This window comes from Falco naumanni, chromosome 1 (assembly GCF_017639655.2).
Source record: "Falco naumanni isolate bFalNau1 chromosome 1, bFalNau1.pat, whole genome shotgun sequence".
Classification (NCBI taxonomy): domain Eukaryota; kingdom Metazoa; phylum Chordata; class Aves; order Falconiformes; family Falconidae; genus Falco; species Falco naumanni.
The window spans coordinates 67813871-67834293 of NC_054054.1; the positions used below are offsets into that span (position 1 = coordinate 67813871).

A 20423-nucleotide genomic window follows, 5' to 3' on the forward strand; every position below is an offset into this window, starting at 1 on the left:
TCCCAAAGCAGAATTGTTTTCTAGCTGGTTACGTCTAATTGGACTTATCAGAGCTTTAAAAAAAACAAAAACAACACCTGGTATCTAAAACTAGGAAGTATCCTTAGATTTAGAAAGAACAGTTTATTCAAGAGTTACTATACATAATTTCATACTAACACTCAAGCCTGTTGAAAGATCAAGAATGTGTTATCACAAAAAGGGTAAGAAAGTAAAGAAACTGAACCAATAATCTGAAATAGCAAGGATTTGCAACAGAATATGCAAATTATCCTAGTATTTGTGCTCCCCTGGAGTGGAGGCAATAATACCACTTGTATTGATATTACTGCACCCTCCAAATATTGTCCTTCTCTGGCTGGAGCAATGACAAATGTCTTTTGCTGAAAGCGCCTTCCTCCTTGGAAAAAGAACAACAGCAACTAATTTCTTCTAATGTTCTAATAATTCAACATAACAGTTGAATCACTATTACTCAAACTGGTAATATGAACCCATCATACTGTTCTTGGTTATGACCTGGATGTCGTCATTGTTTTGCTTCATTCTTCACAGTATTACTAAGAGTGCACTAAGCTACTTTCACAGTATTCTAGCTTAACGATTTTATTATTTTATCAAAAAATCAGAATTATACGGCACTGATTTTTTTCTGCCTAGCTGCAATATGAATTATAAGCCTACAGGAAAAGTTACAAACGTTTGTTATCCCAAGTAAATACTCAAAGCCAACACACACAAATAGCTGTAGTATTTCAGCACAAGGTATATGTGCTATTACTTCCAGCTATCAACAAGGCTGGAAGTCTAATGTTTAATCTCAAAAAGCTTTTTACACTCTTACCACTCATCTATAGACTGCAAAGACTTTTCTTTAAGTTAGAAGAAAAGGGCTACCATCCAAGAAGCTAAGATAGTGAGAAACATCAAACTTGCAAACCCAGGCCATTCGGACAACATAAGCAGAATCCTTGCAACCAAGAATATAATATTTCAATCAATCAGGATAAACTGCTTCTTAAAAAAAAAAAAAAAAGGAAACAAACTTTTTAAGTTCCTTTACAAAGCAAACAGGTTAAAACTGAACCTATGTGCCTAATCATAGAGAAACACCTTGGAAAGAGAAAAACCAGCACAGATTAATTTACTGTCTTAAAAAGCAACTTACTATCTTTCAGTATTTTACTTTACTAACTTAATTGTAAGAGTTCCCTATATGTAACATGAGAAATACGGTAAACATCGTTTAATGTAAAAATACAAACAGTATCTAGCTGCTTAACATAAGAAACCATCAGTCTGAGTTCTAGAGCTAGTTATCTTCACTTAAGAGTTTAAAACATACTGAAACTCAAAAATATGGGGGTCTTGCAAGTTGTGAATATTTCTTTGTTAGATACATAAACCATCTGATATTAAAATGACAAAAAAAAGACCGTTTGCTGACCACTACTGAACTCCTTTTTGTTTACTACACTAAAAACAGCTGGGAACTTTATAGTTAACTTGGTACATGATGAGTCAGAGTGACATTTTTGTCTTAAAGGAAAAAAAGTTTCAGAGGATGGAAATACGGAACAAAATTTCAGTAGGAAGAGAACAAGATACTGGTGTAAAGCTAAAGCCAACCTGCTTCCTCATCCTCCTCATCCTCTTCCTCATCATCTGAACTTGATGACAAGGGAGCTGGTGCAGAGCTAGCTTGATTATTAACATATCCACCATACTGCATGCCTGTGAATTGGAAAGCACAAACATAAGAGTCAGACAGACAGGAAAGATGAGAAATGAAAGTCACAAATCATTGCATTAAAAGTGAGAGAAATTAGCCACTCTAGCGAAAATCCCAACATGCAAAAAGTTAAATCTACAACCCTGGACTACAGAACTGTAGTTCATATATGAACTATATAAGCAGTACAATAGAAGCAGGTTTTAGTGGACTAGTTTAGCAAGTTATTAGTAGCACACGGAAGTTGGCACGAAATTTTTCTATATGTGTGTATGCACATGCATATCAGGAAGTTAAACACACACACACACACACAGAGACTTCCTGTATATGTATTTAATATCAGTTTATCCACCAGAACACTTTCATAAGTTAATATATAGAAATAAATTAGCTCCTTCCTAGATAAATTCAAATTGTGTTATGAAAACATTAATACTCAAGTTCTGCTTGGCACACCTGCCCCTTTTAACAAAGGAATAATTCACATGAGAATTCCAAACACTGTCAGAAATCAAGGAAATATAATGCTGCTGCAACATGCCAGAGTACAAACATACACCTCAGCAACACAGTCCGTGAAATTTAAGCTAAGTAAACCTGAAAACTTGGTTAGCCTTATTTTTAAATTACTGCCTAAATTCAGTCTCATAGACCATATTTAAGCACCTAAATACACTGTCCACTTTTAAGGTCTGGTAACAACTCAACAACTATTACCATGTACAAACTGTAATCTATGAGGTTCTTTTAGTACTAGGTGGGGTTTTTTTAACAAAATCTATTCTAAACATATGTGAACAAATATACCCAAAAGCAAAACATATATATACAATTTTAAAATAGAGTAAAGCACGCAGCAATGGCTTATAATTAATTTCCTATGTTACTCATGATAGATGCAATTTCAGCTCCTCCAAGAAATCTTAAGTTTCTCTTGTCATGGGGGCAGGGTTAGCAAGGATTTTAAATATGCTTGTAGTCAGGCAGAAACATCCCATGTAAATGCATCTGATGACTGTTTTTCTTAGCGTGAAAATATCCTAGTTCTTCAAAACTCTTCAGAATTTGGAATTTTTTTCCCTGTAGAAGCACTATGGCACCATCAGGGTAGTGCTCTTTATTAAACACTGTAAAGCACTATAGTGTTGTATGTTACGCGTAATCTGAAACTATCATGGTAATCAATAATCACCCCCATTCGCAACTTTAAGTAAAATAAAGATTGATGTAGTTACATTTAACTAAGGACTAAAAATGCTGTTAGTTTCATGGCTTTTTAAAAAAGGGTTACCAAATGAACCTAAGAGGACCACTTCAATTTCACTTAAGAAAAAACAACGAAATCAAGGTGAAGAGCATCTATTCAAATAGTGGAAGTAAAAAGAAAACAAGCGCAAAACCGTATCACAACATCATTGAGAAGCTGAACCTTCATACAGAGGTTAGTGCAAGGACAGACTGACATTATTTCACTTTATCTAGTGCATTAATACTCGTACAATTCCAATTAAGTTTCTCCACAATACAGGTAGTCACAATGACAACGGCAAAAATCAACCCAAGTGCAACTGAGGTACATTGCATTGCCTCAGTTTCTCTATACTGCTAAAATACAGGACTACCTCAAGGGATTCATAGTCCCATCTTTTATGAAGGCTACTGGATGTACTTGATAAGAAGGATACAAGAAAACCACTCTGTGCAAAACCAGACTACAGCCAAGGAGACTACGTCTTTTCTCAGGCCTAGGAGAGCTACCGAGGAGTAAGACAGAACAACTGTGTTACTGGGAAGGAGAAAAAACAAAATAATTAGCATGCAAGTAGAAAGGGGGGAAAAAGGATGACAAGAATAGATGCACTGTAACACTGAGAGCCAAAGTAAAAGAAGATGGGCACAGCGTGAGTGCACAAAGACAGACCTCTAATAAATACCTCTAACAAATAACACAGATAAGAAAGAAAGTAAATGTACCTGGGAAAGGGCATGCCAATGCAAAAATTCCAAGTATGGGCAGATGAGAGAAAAAGACTCAATCAGTCATTCTACTAACACTACTTTGGAGTCTTTGGAATGTTCTTTAGAATAACAAACTTCTGCTAAAACTCCCCCTTTTCCAGTCACTGGTCACATACATAAAGGATACATGTGCTCAGAAAGAATATACAGAGATTAAAAAATATGTTAGTGACACAGAAGTTTAGGAATCATAACCTACGTCACCACGAATCCTCTGGAGGCAGGGCTGGATTGACTTACCAGCCTTATGAGTTTGCATAGATGTTTTTTATTTTCATTGATAGCAGTACTACAAATTCCTACCTTTAGGCCACTCCAGTGCTGTGCTAGCACAACTGTCCAGCTACAAAATACCTGAGAACTGATCTGGCTGAAAAATAACCTAGTTTACCAAGTCATTCTTGGGTGGAGAAGCCTCCTATTTTGGTTCACTGACCAGCAATACCTAGCATAGGGGAAAAAGCAACTGATGGGCAGAAGTGAGTGGCTGAAGACAACAGTTCCAAGTGCCACCATGTGCCTAATCATGATTTCTGTTGTGACAACCCAGTTCTGCTTAGTATCTTTTACAGAGTTTATAATAATGTTAAAATATCTCACTCTTAAAACCATAAAAGCTTGTTTTGAAATTATTCTTTATTTTGAGTGAGATTACTTCATAGGTCTGGCTTAAAATGCAACCACATAATTTAAATCATCACAGGCTTCTTGGACTGGAAATTTCTAACCCTTGCCACCAGCATACCTGTGATGTAGTAATATCCCATTTTAAGGCTTTATCCAATTATCTGTTACAGACATCTGGAAATGTAGGCAGGAGGACACAAAAAGTTAAGAACTCATTTGCCTATGAAATAAACCAACTATTTAGGTATTTTAAGTACAACTACCCATACCATGAAAGACTTTAAAATGTAGAGCATATATTTTATGTGGCTTAAGTTTCATAATGGAGGCCCCACCAAAAAATGAAAATTAACCACATGCAGAAACATTCTGAAGTTCTTCAACTGGCTCTCTATCCATAACCCTCATGTTTTCAACAAATTTTCTACAGCATTAAGATCTTAATACTACAAATAGTAGTTCTCACAAAACGAACCCTCCTTTTCTCAATTCTTAAGCTCTTTGCTTTAAGTTATTTTCATTTACTTATCAGTTCCTCTCATCGACATAAAACCTAAGGGAGTCCACAAGTAACGTTCAGACAGGACACACATTCTCAAAGTTCATCTCTAGGATGCCATTTTCAAGTAAATTATTTTTACCTGCATTAATTTTGTATAGATGTCTATGTAAGATTAAATAGGCTTTAATACACTAAGGTTTTTTGTCCTGTTAGAACTTAGCCCAGTAAACAATTATAGTATTTTAATTCTGTATAGGAATGCCCATACAGGAGCTTAAAACAATAAAATCCACTTTAAAAATTAATTCAAACTGGTTTTCCAGAATGCTTTCACGTAGACAATGCTACTCTATAAGAAAATAATAAGGGCATTTGATCTCTATATGGGGAACACACTTTGAATTCTAACAACTCAGACAAATATTCAGTAGACGTATTCTATTTTTTCAGTAGGTTAATTTCTACAAATAAATTTATCACACTTAGTTGTTGATAAAAAGTTATTGCAAGCATACATTATGTATTTCAGACTCAAATGAAACTACATGAAGAATTTCAAGTCTTCTAATGCTCATAAAAATACCATCTAAACATAGAAATTGTAATGACATGTACATGGATTTATTATTGATTATATTAACATAAATACAACTAAATCAATGCAAACTCCTAACATCTTTATATTCCTGACATAGGTATATTGCTGGTTTTAAAGTGTGCTCATTCAGCTACGTATTGCATTAATGTTCACTTATATGGAAGTATTTGAATTTAGAGAAGAGTTCAGCAGCAACTGCAGTGGTTTCTATTTAATGCACCAAATGTTCACACATTATACAGGAATCACTGCAAGAACATATATATTGCATATCAAGGCAAGCACAGTTCAACAGCTAAAATCCTTTTTCTCATTAGAAACACGGTTATGCAATTTCTTTGTCAGATGAAGCAACAGGTTTCTTTCTAGCAAGCACATCTACAGTACAAATTCTAACCAGTACCAAAGTCAACTATAAAACTGTGCAAGAACCAAGCACAGTTTCATAAACTGATTTATCATTTTCCTTAAAATGGTAGACCATGCATAGGACTTTATAGCAATGAAGAATTATCTTTTTGCCTGTAAGATCTACAGAGTTGATTCACAAACGAGTTACTTCTTTATATTTTTCACTTCACCAGAAAAAGGACGAAATGGAGAAAAAGGGGAAATTCAGACATTTATGTCAGAGGATTTTGGAATTTAAGAACAAAAAGACATGCTGTGACAGTCATAACCCATGCTTTCTACAATTATTTTGAACACTAAACATGTCACATTTTCTGGACAAAATTAACACCTACTTCCACCTCACGCACTGAGTTCTTTCTCTGTAAGAATTTAAAATTCTGAAATTACCAAGAGAAAACACAGTCAAAAAAAATAATCAATGCAGTAAATTACATTTGGAATACTAGATACAGCAACATTTAACAGTCAAGAGGCAAGTCAAAACATCAGGGTAGAATTAGCATGGCCAAAGAAGGCTCAAGACCCACTGATTCTTTGTCAGGAGGCTACCAACATCAGAATAAAGAAGGAGCTTATAGAAGAACACCTCGGTTCTCCCACAAGGACTCTTGTAGCAGCTTTCCACAGGAGCTTACAGCTAGGGAGTAAGAAAACAATTCTATCAGTTTGAATTTAATACTCAAACTTGCTCTGTTTCCCAGTGCAAGTTTCATTTACACCTGACTTTTCAATACAGACCGATCACAATAGTGAGCGAGCAGCTGTGTGGCATTTAGCTGCCTGCCAGATTAAACCACAACAGTCGTCCTTCCAAGATGTTAAAAGTGAACAGCTTTTTAGAAGACTAAAGGGAACTAGGAAGAAGGGCTTTTTGAGGAACAGACATGTAAGACTGCTAACAAAACAAACAAGCAAAAGATGACATATGGCCAAAGGAAATCAAACAGAAGAGCTAAGAGAAGCTAGAACCAGGTGGTATAAAACAAGAATGCTAAGGGAGCCTGATGAGATGCAAGAGACAGTCTTTAGTCAGACAAACGCAACAGAGCAATAAAGCTTCCAGCATTCATGTACGCATGTGAAACAGGGCAGAAGCCTGTATTGTAACTTCATCCCATTCTCTTTTAGTACCTTCCTGAAGGGCCAGCTCTGGTGACTGTGGAACAGAGGGTGAAGATCGTGGCTGTGAAGAAAGGCTTGGAGCAGGTGTCCTTACTGAGGAGATCACAGCAGAGGAAGCAGATGTTCCAGCCCCAGGCTTGGTAAATGAAACACTCTGGCTCTCAGAGTGCACAGGCTGTGAAGAATCAATGCCACCTAAAAACAAAAGCAGAAAGCAGGAACACTTTGTATTTGCACACACAATTACACAATGCAAGCAATCACATTTGTTTTCACAATAACTACAAAAACAATACAGTACTTCAGAGACATGTCTTCAAACAAGTATACATGGAAAAGTTGGAGGATTTTTTAATTCTCCTATAATATAAAAAAACACCTATAATATTAAAACTCCATTAAAATGAACAAATTGCTCTGACAACTAACAACAAAATGGAAAGCATGATGTAGTAAAGTTAAGATCAAGCAGAAGCTAAACTGATCTATTTTTGATCCATCCCTGCACATCCATACTTTCACAGGTTTCTCTTCCCAGTTAAGAGGAACAGTCCATGTGGGATAGCTCCCTCTCAATATTCCTCCTACACACAGGAAACCCGAGAGTCAGCTGTGTAGCAAACCAGTATTCTGTCTCCCTCACAGGGCCGGCAATTTGCAATTTTGGTACTCTGTTATGAGACCCACATTCCAAGCAACTTGTTTCAATCAACCCTGCGTATTCCACAGAACTTCTGATGTGTTTTAAACATCTGGAATAGATATAATCTTCTTTAAAAAGTTAGGTTAGTGCTTTGAGAGATTTAACCCAGTCCACAGAGGACAATAAAACTTCAATTAAGTTAGCTTTAAGAGGGTTGGTCTGTGTTTATAAATAGAAAAATTTACACATTTTTCAATTTATAAATCGTCATTGTATTATGATTCTTTCTAAAAAAACCTAACAGAGCAAGCTGTTAAAAATAATAGAAATAGTTTGACCAATATTAGTCAGTAAACACATAGAAAATAAGCAAGAACAAAATTTACTGTTTGTAGAGCACTCATTTAAGCTACAGAATTCACTAAAGGATGCACATGTAATATTAACTTTGCTTTACAGCAGTGCAGTTTATCCAGTCCCTGACTTTTATTTAAATAATGGAGCTGATATCTGAAGGACTTTAGGGGGAAGCTGAGGCTTCCTTTAGAAGCGGAAAAGAAGAAAAGGTGGCTTAAAATGATCCTTCCGTTTTTCTAGTTTACCATCAAAATTGACAGTATATGTTGTCACCACCTTCATGGAACTTTTTATTATGTAGTTTTCAAATATAATGTTGAGCATACATATGGCTTTTTCACGTGTTATCAAAATTTTTATTTCTCCAAAGCACACATACACAGTACTTTCTATTGAAATGCACTTGCTATAACCTCTGGTTCTACACATTATGTCTTGTAGACTCCCCACAGAAGTATCAGCACCTGTCAGCAGAAATCTTGCTAGGGTAGCTAAAAAGCTTCCTCAAGCAAGGTATGCAAGACAACAAGGGAAGTTCTTTGTTACATTAGCGTGCTTACCCAGGTTTTGTAGCAGAGTTGTTTATGGGGTTATGGTATTTTCCACACTTCAAGTCAATACAGCAATGCTTACAGCACCAAGTACTGCTGTAGAGCATGCTAAAGGCTATAATGTCACAGTGTCACATGTTCAAAGCCAAAACCAATTTAAGGTCAGATTAGCTGAAGATTAAATACCTTCCTGCCAAGTACTACTGTGTATTCCCAAACAAAAATAATCAAAAATATCCTTCAAAATTACATGGACCCTTTACATGTATTGTAAGAAAACATTTTTAGACTCCGAAGAAAAACATAACAAAACTAGTAAACAACATAACCGCCCCATATTTAATACAAAAATCCAACTGGCAAAACTTCATGTTAAACTATTTGGTGAGTATGGAAAGCTTTCAAAAGCTGTAAGTAACCAAGATCAAAGGAAACATTTGGACAAAGTTGATTCAAAAACTACAGTTAGTAACTGTCATCACATGAGACAATCTATGGTTGTGGTAATTATACCATCTTTTTTTTTTTAACTCTGGCCGGTAAGAGGATTGTACCCTGTCATGTAAGTACTGATGAATTTAGGATGGTGTATTTCAGCTCAAGACACAGCTGGACTGAACACGAGTTTAGAGTACAAGTTCCCCATCAGCTTATCCAGGACAAACCCAATCAGGCCATACAACATTCCCACCAACAGATACCATGAGAAGCCAGCAGCTTTGTCAGGCTGCAGTAAATTACACAACCCAAACTCAATGACACAGTATTTTCTAGTTTTTACCTCCCACTCCTCTCACGTTTAATGTGCACTGAAGTTTTCCCTCATGCCTTTCAACCATGAATGCCTTTTGCACTAAAAATGACCAGGTACACCACTTGGTTACAAAAACCATGTACTAATAAAGACCTAAGCTAAAAGGTGTGTTACAGAAAGAATCCACAGAGCTGTGCAAATGAGGCAGTGTGATTCATTAATTTTTCCTATACACTATCACTTACAGGTTTTTTTATTTCCAACTTGAGACCTACAGGAAGCTGTTAAGAAATGTATCACCACAGTACCTTCACAGATTTTCAGGAGAGTTCAAGAACCACCCCTTTTGAGTTGCTACAGCTACAGTCTTGATTTCCTGTCCTCCTGCCCCCTTGCCCCCCCTATCACAACATGTAGTTTCTGCCGAGAGGTTTACCACCTCTCTGCAGCTTCCTCTTCAACAACATCTTATCTCCCCAACTTCCTGTATCTTGTCTGCAGTCCTTCCCCTGTTTCCAGCCACACCTATATTAGCAGATTTACAGGATTAGAGCCTACATTCCTATGGAACTGGGGCAGCAAGGACTTTAGATAGATCTGACATAAGGGGAAGTATGTGCATGAGATAAAGAAATTAAAGCGTCTCCTGCTCAAGCAGGCTGCCTACAATTACAGGACAGTAGACAAGATCCAGGAAGCAACGAAACCCATACCATCTACCTGCAACAGGAGTTCTCTATCTCCCTCTCCTCAGGGATAAGTCCAGTAAAATCTGGGCATCCTTGATGATACCCACACTGACTGGAAAGCACCAAGAAAAATCAGAGTGCACCAGTTTCTGCTGAAATAACCTAGAAAAAACATTAAGGAAAGCCGCTGACCTAGAAAGACAAAAAGCCTAAATAATAACAAGTGAGTTATTTACACAGCATAACACCATTTCTGCACAGGTTTATACCAACACTGTTCCAATGAAATACAGAATTTAAAACTAGAAAATGGCATTTTTGCTAGACGAAAGTAGTTTAAACCAGCAAGCAGAAAAATATCAAGTATTCCTTTATTTATTTATACTTTGTTTATACTTCCTAAAGCAAACAAAATCAATCTCACTGGCTGCTATTCATCAACACAAGTCAACTTCCAGAAATAGATTCCTCTTAAAATAAATTTCTCTTCTTCTAGTGAAATCTCAGCAAGCTTCACTGAAAATACTTCAGTGATTTCAGATAGTGGCCGCCAAACTTTTAGAAAAAGGTTGTGTTGCAGTTCTAAGTCCTTAGTACGAGACGTACAGCAGCTCAGGAGTTTGATCATAATAGATTCAAAATTTTGGGGGCTTTCCAAGGCCTACACAATTGGGTTTTTAAAGAAATCAATTTGTAACTCCAATGCTTAGAACTCTTCTGGTTCAAGCAGAAAACAATTCATAAATCACCAAACTTCTGAAAGGCTTAGGCCAGCCTAAGTTTCCTGAGCAAGTCCTGTTTAAACACACAGATTTTATTAAAAAAATGTCATTCTTCCACATAAAGAATGTTTGTTTTTCATCAGAGAGCTTTCAGTGTTCACTGACTGCACAAAACTGCTGCTGGAAAATACATTACAACAGCATCCTGACAGTCTTTTTAAGATTTGCTTATTTATATTTTAAGGATTCTAAGTGGTCTTCTTTCACAGCACAGCAGCAATGACAGCAAACTGTCTTACTAGCACAATGACTAATAGTAGGATACTGTATCAAAATTTCTTTACATGAACAGTCCCAGAAAACACACTTAGGAGTTTCAGTGTATCTTAAAATTTTCCGAGCAATTTTGCAAAAAATCTCTACACAGAACAAACTGCAACTGTTTTCAATCATTTTTTCCTTCCTGCAGAACAGCAGAGAGGATGAAATATTCAGAAAAATTCCTTCTTATAAATCACTCATTTCCTTAAATTCCTTTTGTGTTGTACTCAGAAACTTTCCAAGGAGATGAAACAACTGGTAAACAATTTTCAGTAAATTTGCAGTAAGACTGCACTGGGAAATTCAGAAAGCATATCAGTATCCCAAAAAGTTAATCAATTATGCCAGGACCAAACAATCTATTATTATTTTATTAGTTCTACTCATTGTATATTTATAATATAATTTTTATTACATATATTATTATTTTATTAGCCAGGTGTTGTAGTAATCTAATTTTAAATAATCTTAGCCAAAGATTTTGAGTTCTAGCCTAAAAAAAAAAGAAAAAAATGTCTGATATTGTTGGAGACAGTCTGTTTAGCCCCAGACTTAAAAAATGGTATGTCTTCAGAATTTTGTAATAAAACAGCCCAGCTTCTCCTTCAGCCTAGCTACTGGTTGCTATCTTTATTTGCTCTTTCCCAGTCAGTAAATACAAAATCATGTATTTGTGTGCTGAGGTTGAACCAGGATTCAGATGAAAGAGAAAAAAAGTTACTTCTCCAGATATATCAGTTCCACAATCCAGTCCACTGTGCAATGAAGCACGGGGATGCTTATTTCTGCAGCTTTACAAGCTCAGAAAGAATCTGAATGTGGTTTAAGTAGTTATGCCTACAGTCTGGCAAACAAACCAAGTACTGCAATATTAATCAAGTCTAACAGAAACAGTGGATCAGTGGTTATTTTTGTAACTGCAAAGTGTGTACCTGTTACACACCACTACCACAGCCAGTTCTGTCAAGAGCTCTTTGAAATTCAAATGTGATATTATAACTTTATTACTTTTTCTTGAGGACATGTATTAACTCTATCACTCCCTCAAGACCACCACTGAATGGCTTAGAAATAAGACTATCCTCATATTGCTCTTCATGGTTTGGTCAGCTCCACCGTTTTACCTTTAAAACAGCTTTTCCTTAAAAAAAAAACTATCATAATGAACAAATCATAGATTTCAAGACACCTCCAAAGAAGTAAAATTAACAGGCATTTAAATTAAAAACTTCTGTAAATAAAACACTAACAGTCTGAACAAACAATGAGTTATTTTCACACAACTACTGTGAATCTTACTATTCTGGAACGATACCTGCATTCTGTCAAGTTCAGCTGTAGAGTCTGCACTCAGCAGAATCAATTTTTTTGGCCAGAATTTTAAACCTTTAGTCCTTGAAAGAATTCATTTTTATGCTCAACAATGAAATGCCATTAACTTCAAAAGCTTTTTAAAGAGCTCCCCTACTTTTTTTTTTAAATAGTGTTTTGCTTCATGGTTTTGAAATATTACAGAAAAATCTCACTGAGCACCTTATAAACAGAATTCAAATCTACTAATATTCAAAGTACTAAAACTGAGCTGAATGATGACACTCTACATCCTACTCTTAAGGGGAGAAAAAGCAGTACTGAAACCAATTTCAGCCTTGGTATGGATTGCATGAGCTTGATTTAGGCGTAGCAGTTTTTCCCAGACAAAGCTTTATCTTCAGTAAATCATTAGTCTTAGAAAACCTCGGCTACAAGGACTCCTAAAACAATTCCAATGCTAAACTATAATCTGAAATATCTGGCATAAAAAAAAGGAAACATTATGTAATTCTCTAATCTCTCTCTCTCAGCAGAAGAGAAAACCATTAGTCTTGCACAGCTTACAAGTCAAAACTGCATGAAGTTAGAAAACTACCATTATAGAAAGAAAATTAGAATTCTTCTGTACGGACTATTGCTCTCTCAGAGGGACAGCAAGATGTTTCAATGTGGAGGCAGTCCCACATCTCTAACCCCTATAAGCTTTTACTCAGTTTTCCCATGAACCAGAAGCTGCAACTACCAGCAAGGACTAAGCATACTTGCCCTCAACTGGCACCTTCACAACTTCAGTCTCTACAGCTACATCCATACTAAACATCAAGTTGTTGCTATAAAAATCAGTTAAACCCACTGAAACTGCTCTCATTCAAATGCTTATAAAAATATTAAACAAAACCACAATTTCCTCCAAACTCATGCCAGCTTCCACTTTTTCTGAACTTTCTGAAGAGTGCATGCATGTTCACTTAGGTAAAATTTAAAGAATCAACTTAGATCTTGACTTAAAAAAATCCTCTAGCCAAGAAAGGAAAAAAGTATCTTTGTGATTAACAGGCATTTCAGAAATTACACATTCCTTCAAACCTGCATGAAAAAAAAATCCCTTCCAAGGCTACTCACATGAAAAAAACACCCCAATAAACTCAAACCATCCCCCAAATAGTGTCTTTTTCTGTATCTCTCAAAGAGAAACATGTCAGTGATACCATTTGCTGCTATTGTGAGGACTTGGTAACCAATGAGAAAAACCTCAGAAAGGAGCAAGGACCAAATTCAAAATTACAACATACAATGTCACGTAGTGAACAAGTACAAGCCAACAAAAGCACATGATTTCTGATGTTTCCCAGACGCATCTGGAAGTTCACTATCCTTCAAATACTACCATACCTGTGTTTATTTGGTTGTTTACTTTAGCAACCGATCTAGTGAGATTGCTGCAGAGGTTGTCTTGAACAGACTGAGCAGATGAAGTAGTTGATAATGTTGTGTTATATCCCACAGGAACATGCTGTTGAAGTGAATGAGGTACTGATATACTCTGGCTAGAAAACTTGTTTGTCTCTTTCACTTGTCCAACGACAGGTAGACTCTGAGAGGTAAATGCCTGCCCATACACACTGCCAGGAGCCGCAGGAGGATAGGAAACATTAGGATACACGGCACTGGAAACCACAGGCATGGCGTAGTGATCAGAATTAAGGGGAAATCCCTGAGATGCAACTGAAGAACTGACAGAAGTGCTGTAGTGATTACCAAATGCTGAGTATGACTGCTGAGCACTCGTATGCAAGTAGGATGCAGATGATATTGCTCCTTGAACAGGTCCTTCAGCTGACCCCACTGTATGAGGAGTTTTGTTGTACAACTGCTGTGATTCCTGTGTATTCAACACACTGGTACCCACAGAAGGTGTCATCACATTTTGTGCTGGTGATGAATAGTAAGTAGGGTAGTAACTGGCTCTGTACTGATTATCCAGATGTGAAGCAGCAGCTTTATTGGGCACTTGGGAATAGTGTCCTGAGGGCGCACTGTAGTTGGGAGGATGTGAGCCATAGCCAGAGGGAAACTGCATCCAATTCTGCACAGGACCTGAAATGAAGAGAAAATGTCACATGTATTAAAGGTGTATCTGCTAGTAGTGTCAATGGACTCCGTACTTACTCTAACAAACAACTGGCTGCTTCTTGTTTTCTGTCACTATTTTTGAGGTCGCTGTCCATCAGCAGAAAGAGAATAAACCAAGCATTACACACACAAAATACAATATTTGAAGCAATTTGCAAATATACACAGAAGTAATAGAAAAATTGATTGCTTCCATTATCAAAAGAGGTCTCCATGCCAGGACTGTATGCCTTACATTTGTTGTACTTTGAGTATTTTTAAGAGGTTAATATTTAAACAAATAGTGAGCAACGGTAAGCACCAAATTGATGCTTCTGAGTGTCTGAATATGCCTACGGAAAATGAAAAGCTGTAGTCAAACCAATATGTCAATATACAAAAATGTAGGTATTCTTTACAAATCCTCCATACAGTGACCAAGATAAAGTGCCACAGGGCAGCTATTTTTGTCTTCTGTGTTTTGTGTTATGCTTTTATGAAAACAAACATTTTTATGAAACTATTGAGTATCTTACAAGGCACTTCATTTCTGTTTAGTGCCTGAAACTTACATCAATTTTAAGAGATGTTGATATCTGAGAACTTGACCTCTGCTGTCACCAAAACTGGCTCTGTAACACTAGAGGTTAATTACATACAGGTCCACCAAGGGCCAGTTGAGTAGTTGTTTGCTGAATGTTAACTATGTCCAAGCTGGTTTTTTTCACTGCCAACTGATCAATGGTAAATCTGAAAGTTCTTCCTCAAGTTCTTTTCCCAAACCCTATTTTTTGTTTTCTAGAGAATGAAAAATGCATTTCCTTAGATAACTTCCTTTCTTAAAATTACCACACCCTACTGCTTACGTCATGCTCAATGACTATGGTGTTACTTCCCAGCCCTTGGCGAATACAAACAAATGCAGAGCACTGGGCCACTCACAAACTAAACAGCAACTGCTATAATAATTAATTTTTCATTTCCCCCTGTTACTTACAATGATTATAAAATTCATGTATCCCTTTTCTTGTCTTCAAATTCTGAAAAGTCATTGCTCTCCAAATAACACCCAGATATTCTATGATTAACTTGCTTACGGGATTCCGTTAACGAATTCATTATTAAAACTGCTTTGCAATGAACATACTGTCTAAAATTGCTTTCTGATAAAATTAAAAACATATTTTTATAATTGACAACCCAGAAAGCTGAGCAGAAGAGGAAGAAGCTAAAAAATAAACAACAGTAACTTGGACTGCTGGGTCAAAAGACAGAAAGGCACTTTGGGAGAAAGCATAAGGAAGCTTAAAAAATATATATACACTCCTCAAGACTCCGAATGTAGCTATGCTGCTGATTCACCATTTTCTTGAAAAAGTGGGAGCTGCTTCATAGAGCTCTGTAGTTTATTCTCCTTTAAAGGAAAATGATTTTGAGTTAGCAAGTCATTAACAGCTACATGAACTGTGGCAGACTTTCAACTCACTTTTTTGAAATCTGAAAGAGCAAACTCAAAAAATACACCAAAAACTTGTATCTGTCAAGGCTTATTGCTTTAAGCAGTTACGCCACTTAAGATAGCAAGAAAAGATGCTTCCTCTGAAGAGTCTGCACATTTGTTCTACTAAAATATGTGGAATAAACTAACTGAGCAGGTGTAATTTAGTAACTGGTTTAGGAGCACCTAACTCAAAAGGTTGCATGTCAAATCATCTAATGCAGTATCCAGCTTTGGTTTGAAAAGCACACACCACAAATAAAGGTAGATTAAATTACCAATACAAGATATCAGTCTCTACATCACAGGATGCCAGAGTCACCTTTATCAACATCTTTAAGTAGAAACATCTGTAAGTTTAAAACTACACACGAGCACACAAAACTATAAACCCATTAAAACCTCACTAAGACAGACACATCTGACATTTTAAAAATTGTATTTTTTATTTCAAACTCCTATTTTTTTAAAACAAGTTTTACAATTACAGATGAAAGATTATTCCCATTATCTGAAGTGAGGGTTTTGTCCATTTGATTATAAAGAATGTGAGTAGAAAGTAATTTTACTGCAATTAGTAGCTGAAGCTACTAATGATGACTAGATAATTGGACAGTTTTCAATACTGGAAATCTGGGTACATCTTCAGTGTCATTTTGATATCTGGTTAATTGCACAATCTGTCCCAATGTCTCAAGTGCTCCACCTTCCTCTCAAACCACTTGACAAATAGCTCAAAAAAAACCCCCAAACCTCCATGGGAGGAGCTGAAAACCTTGGCTGCACACAGGTGTACTGCTAAAACACCACCTCTGTAATGAAAGCAGCAAACCTCTCCTACAGACAAATTAATGCTTTATAATGTATTACTATACAAACATTAACAGGCGAACCCCCAAAGCCTTATCACTTTTTAAGGGGGGGAAAAAGCAACCACTAAAAAAACCAAACCCAGTGCTGTGGCTATAGCACTACATGAATTAGTAAAGCTTTGCTTGCTAGTTTCGTGTTTCTTTGGGTTTTATGTCCATGCATTCTCTCACCTGAATAATTTAGCCATCTGCAATATACCCTGCCCACATGTAGTCTATGTACATAGACTACAACATCAACTTCCTTTCCAGCCAAGAACATGTTACGTCTTCTTTAACTTTTAACATCCCTTTACTGACCTCCAGAGACTCACCACAGCTCCCGCACATGTCCCTTATGGGATGGACAGAGAGCAGTATTACTGTGCCTCGTTAACTGCCAGCAAACAAGCCAGCACATCAAGCCACTGCTGAGCTCTCACAACAGCTCAGTCATACAATTAACGTCTGGCTCCTTCATTCACCCAGCTTCCCATTTCGCAAAATATTCAGGAATTTCGTATCTTTCAGATCTCTACCTCTTTATCACATTTAATGAAACTATCCAGAAGACCCAAAATCCGAGCAGGGATGGAAAACAGAGCTAAATAACGCCACAATGAAAATTAAGGTCCCAAAATGCTAGTAGAGATAACAATGGTAAACTCACAAACCATTTGTAGACACCACTAGACAAATCTTCTGAAGAACCATGAGGATTCAGTATAATTAGCTTCTCAGTGTTACATTTCAAGAGTTTAAATTGTTAGCACTGAAGTCCTCCATGCTACTGAAAAATACACCATCTTTTAGTAGTGATTTAACAAGCAACATTTTATTATGCTGAAGTCAGAAAACTGGTCACTTTCCACTTACATACAAAGTCACCTGTAAGACTACTACAATAAAAGCTTCTCAAACTTGCAAGACTGTATTCAGAAGAACTATATTTCAAAGTCCCAAACTCATGAACACCCCCTCAAAGGCGCTTTTTTTTCTTTTCTAACACTTAATTTGAGTACAGGATCAAACTAAGAGCACCGTAACAGAAATGGGAAAAAAACCCAAACACAAACAGAATTTTTTAAAAACCCACAGTATAATAAAACTGAAGTCTTCATGGGTCTCAAATGGACTTAGTCATTGGAGCAAGCAAAACTTATTAAAAAACAAAGCTGAACATCCTTTTTAATATCCTGTATGTGCAACAGATTGCTTGCTTTCTGCAAAAAACCCAGTCTCTCTTTCATCTGATCCCTGGAACTTCAAGGTTTTACCTGAAAAATCCATGGTTTATGAAATTAAAACATAGAGCACTCTAAACATCTGAAAGGATGCACTAGTGTTTTCTTTCAGCCAATACAGAAATAGCTGTATTCACTTAAGTATCTTACACTTACACTCCACTGTACCGACGTAAAATGAAATTTCAAAAGTGATGTCAATCTTTGTGAAATTTAGTTTCTATCAGAGAATGGAAATTTCCAGTAGTTTTTTTCCTGTTATTATTCCCCCTCTTCTCCCCCTCCTATCACAATTTAAAAAAGACTCAAATCCTGTGTTATAACTCCAGAAGATTAGTACTAAAAGAAGACAGATACACTAATCTAAAAATTCTGTAATGCTATTGCTAAATGACACAAAATGACAAATTCAGAGTTCTTGCCTGCAAATGATCAAATACACGTTACTGTAAGATATCTTAAGGAACACAGAAGCCAAAGTTAACTTGAGTAGTCTGCAAGTTATACAACAAAAATTCAAGACTATTACTGAACAGTGTACAAATTTCCCAGAACTGAGGAAAGACTTCTGAAGAAATTAAGTGGTCTATTACAAGGTTTTAAACAAGCTATTTTTGAGGATATTAGCAAAAACATCGAGTTAATTAAAGTAACAAACTGCAATGATGGCTCTTTACGGTTTCATTCTGTTAAAAACACAAAAAGAACATGTGTCAGTTTCTCTTTCTATGATATTTGCAGGTTATTGATGCAGTAGTAGCTGTGTCCTGATGACACGTGTTTTTATTAAAAGCCACGTAAGCTGGCATTTTTTGAGTAACTTTGACAAAACTCAGCATTACAGTATTAAAGTTTAGACACATCTAAGGCATTAGTATCTCCCTAAAATCTACCATTTAATTACTTTTGTTTTCTTACACTTCAGTGACTTTTGCATTATCTGCAAACTGACTCAACCTACTTTATAGACACGTAAGTGCTTAACTACCACTTTGGACACAAGAAATATTCATGAGTAAAAAGTATTGTAGGTTGTTAGCCTGCGTACTGATCTGTACAGAAAACACACCTGTGCGCAAAACAGCTCGACTACAAAAAACAGCTTCACAGCACAAGCCAAAACTCTATGCAAGAGGCCCCGTTTAGATACCAAACCATCATTAGGTGGGGACAAAGACCATACAGGCATTCTTTAAAGTTAACGAGGTGTATTAATAAAGAACTAATTTTATAGCGCACCAATTTAAAAACGAGGAACTGCACGGTAATTATTTTAATTCACGTACTGTTAAAGGCTCAGCACCTCTTCAACTGAAAAGCAAGTCAGTATTTTGTGACTCTGAACCGTTTTACCACCGTTTTCACCGGTCCAATCTTGCTTATTCAACTCAAAATCCAAGAACCAGTTGCGGGAACGCCTACCCACCTACTACTGTTAAGTTCATGAACAGTTGCGAAGTAAGCACTCCCGTCCGCAATACGTGGTTCGCTGCCCGCGCTCGGGCACGGCTGCCAGCGCCGAGGCCTGGAGGCGCCCCGGCCGCCGGAGCGCTCCCGAGAGGCCGCGACGCGGGCGCCGCAGCACCGAGTGTGTCCCAACCGGCGCGCAGGGAGGCGGGTGCCCCCCCGCGCCCCCCGCCGGGGCTGGCAGAGCCCGCGCCCCGGGGGAGTTAGCTCCGCACGCCGCGCCGGGCCGGGCCTTTCCCCAGCGCCTCCGCCGCCCTGCAGAGAAAGGACTCCGCCGCGGCCCGCGGGGCCCTCCGCCGGACGGGCGCCCACGCCGCCCCCGTCAGCGGCTGCCGCGGCGCCCCGCACCTCCCGCCACCCCAGGAGGAGGGAAAGGCGAACAGGGCCCCCCCGGCCCCCGGAACCCGCCGGGCCCCCCGCGGGGCAGCCGCGCAGATGGCCCCACGAACCGTCTCTCCCCGCCGCCGCGGCCGCCAGTGCTAGGCCGCGCCCAGGCCGCCCGCCCCTCACCGTTCTGGTAGCCGGGCGCGCCGCTCGGAGGGGCCGCGGCCTCCCGGGAGGCACTGGGCCCGCCCGGGTAAACGGCGGCGGCGGCGGCTGCACCGGCGGGCCGCGGTGGCAGCCCGGCGGGCGCGGACATGGCTTCTCGCTGCGCTTCCTCACTCCGGCCCACTCCTCTTCCTCCTGCTTCTCCGCCCCGACCGCAGCCGGGCGTGGAGAGTCGCCGACGGGCCGGGAGGCCGCGGGGGCCCCAGGGGAGCGGAGAGGGCTGGAGCGCGCAGGCGGGCCCGAGCGCCGCTCCCGCCACCGCGGCCCCGCGGCCGTTAACGCCGCCGCCCACAGCGCCCCCTGGCGGCGCCTCCGCGGCACCGCCCTGCCCGGC

The 20423-nt window shown here is 38.4% G+C and overlaps 1 protein-coding gene across 4 annotated transcripts in view; it reads right to left on the reverse strand.

The window, feature by feature from the left end:
* The window catches only part of SEC24B (SEC24 homolog B, COPII coat complex component), a 49808-nt gene extending 29433 nt beyond the window's left edge, over nucleotides 1–20375 (reverse strand). Inside the window, exons 1-4 of one of the 4 annotated variants that reach the window (XM_040597794.1) lie at nucleotides 20051–20354; nucleotides 13761–14465; nucleotides 7027–7212; nucleotides 1630–1734 (exon numbers count right to left, since the gene is read on the reverse strand). In XM_040597794.1, the coding sequence (XP_040453728.1) occupies nucleotides 1630–1734; nucleotides 7027–7212; nucleotides 13761–14465; nucleotides 20051–20180 (1126 nt within the window). In that variant the 5' untranslated portion in view covers nucleotides 20181–20354. Of the gene's footprint in view, nucleotides 1–1629; nucleotides 1735–7026; nucleotides 7213–13760; nucleotides 14466–14537; nucleotides 15861–19499; nucleotides 19534–20050 lie in introns of those variants that run through there. The other 3 variants (XM_040597813.1, XM_040597822.1, XM_040597804.1) reach the window with 3 other exon arrangements.
* Between the last annotated feature and the right edge of the window lie 48 nt (nucleotides 20376–20423).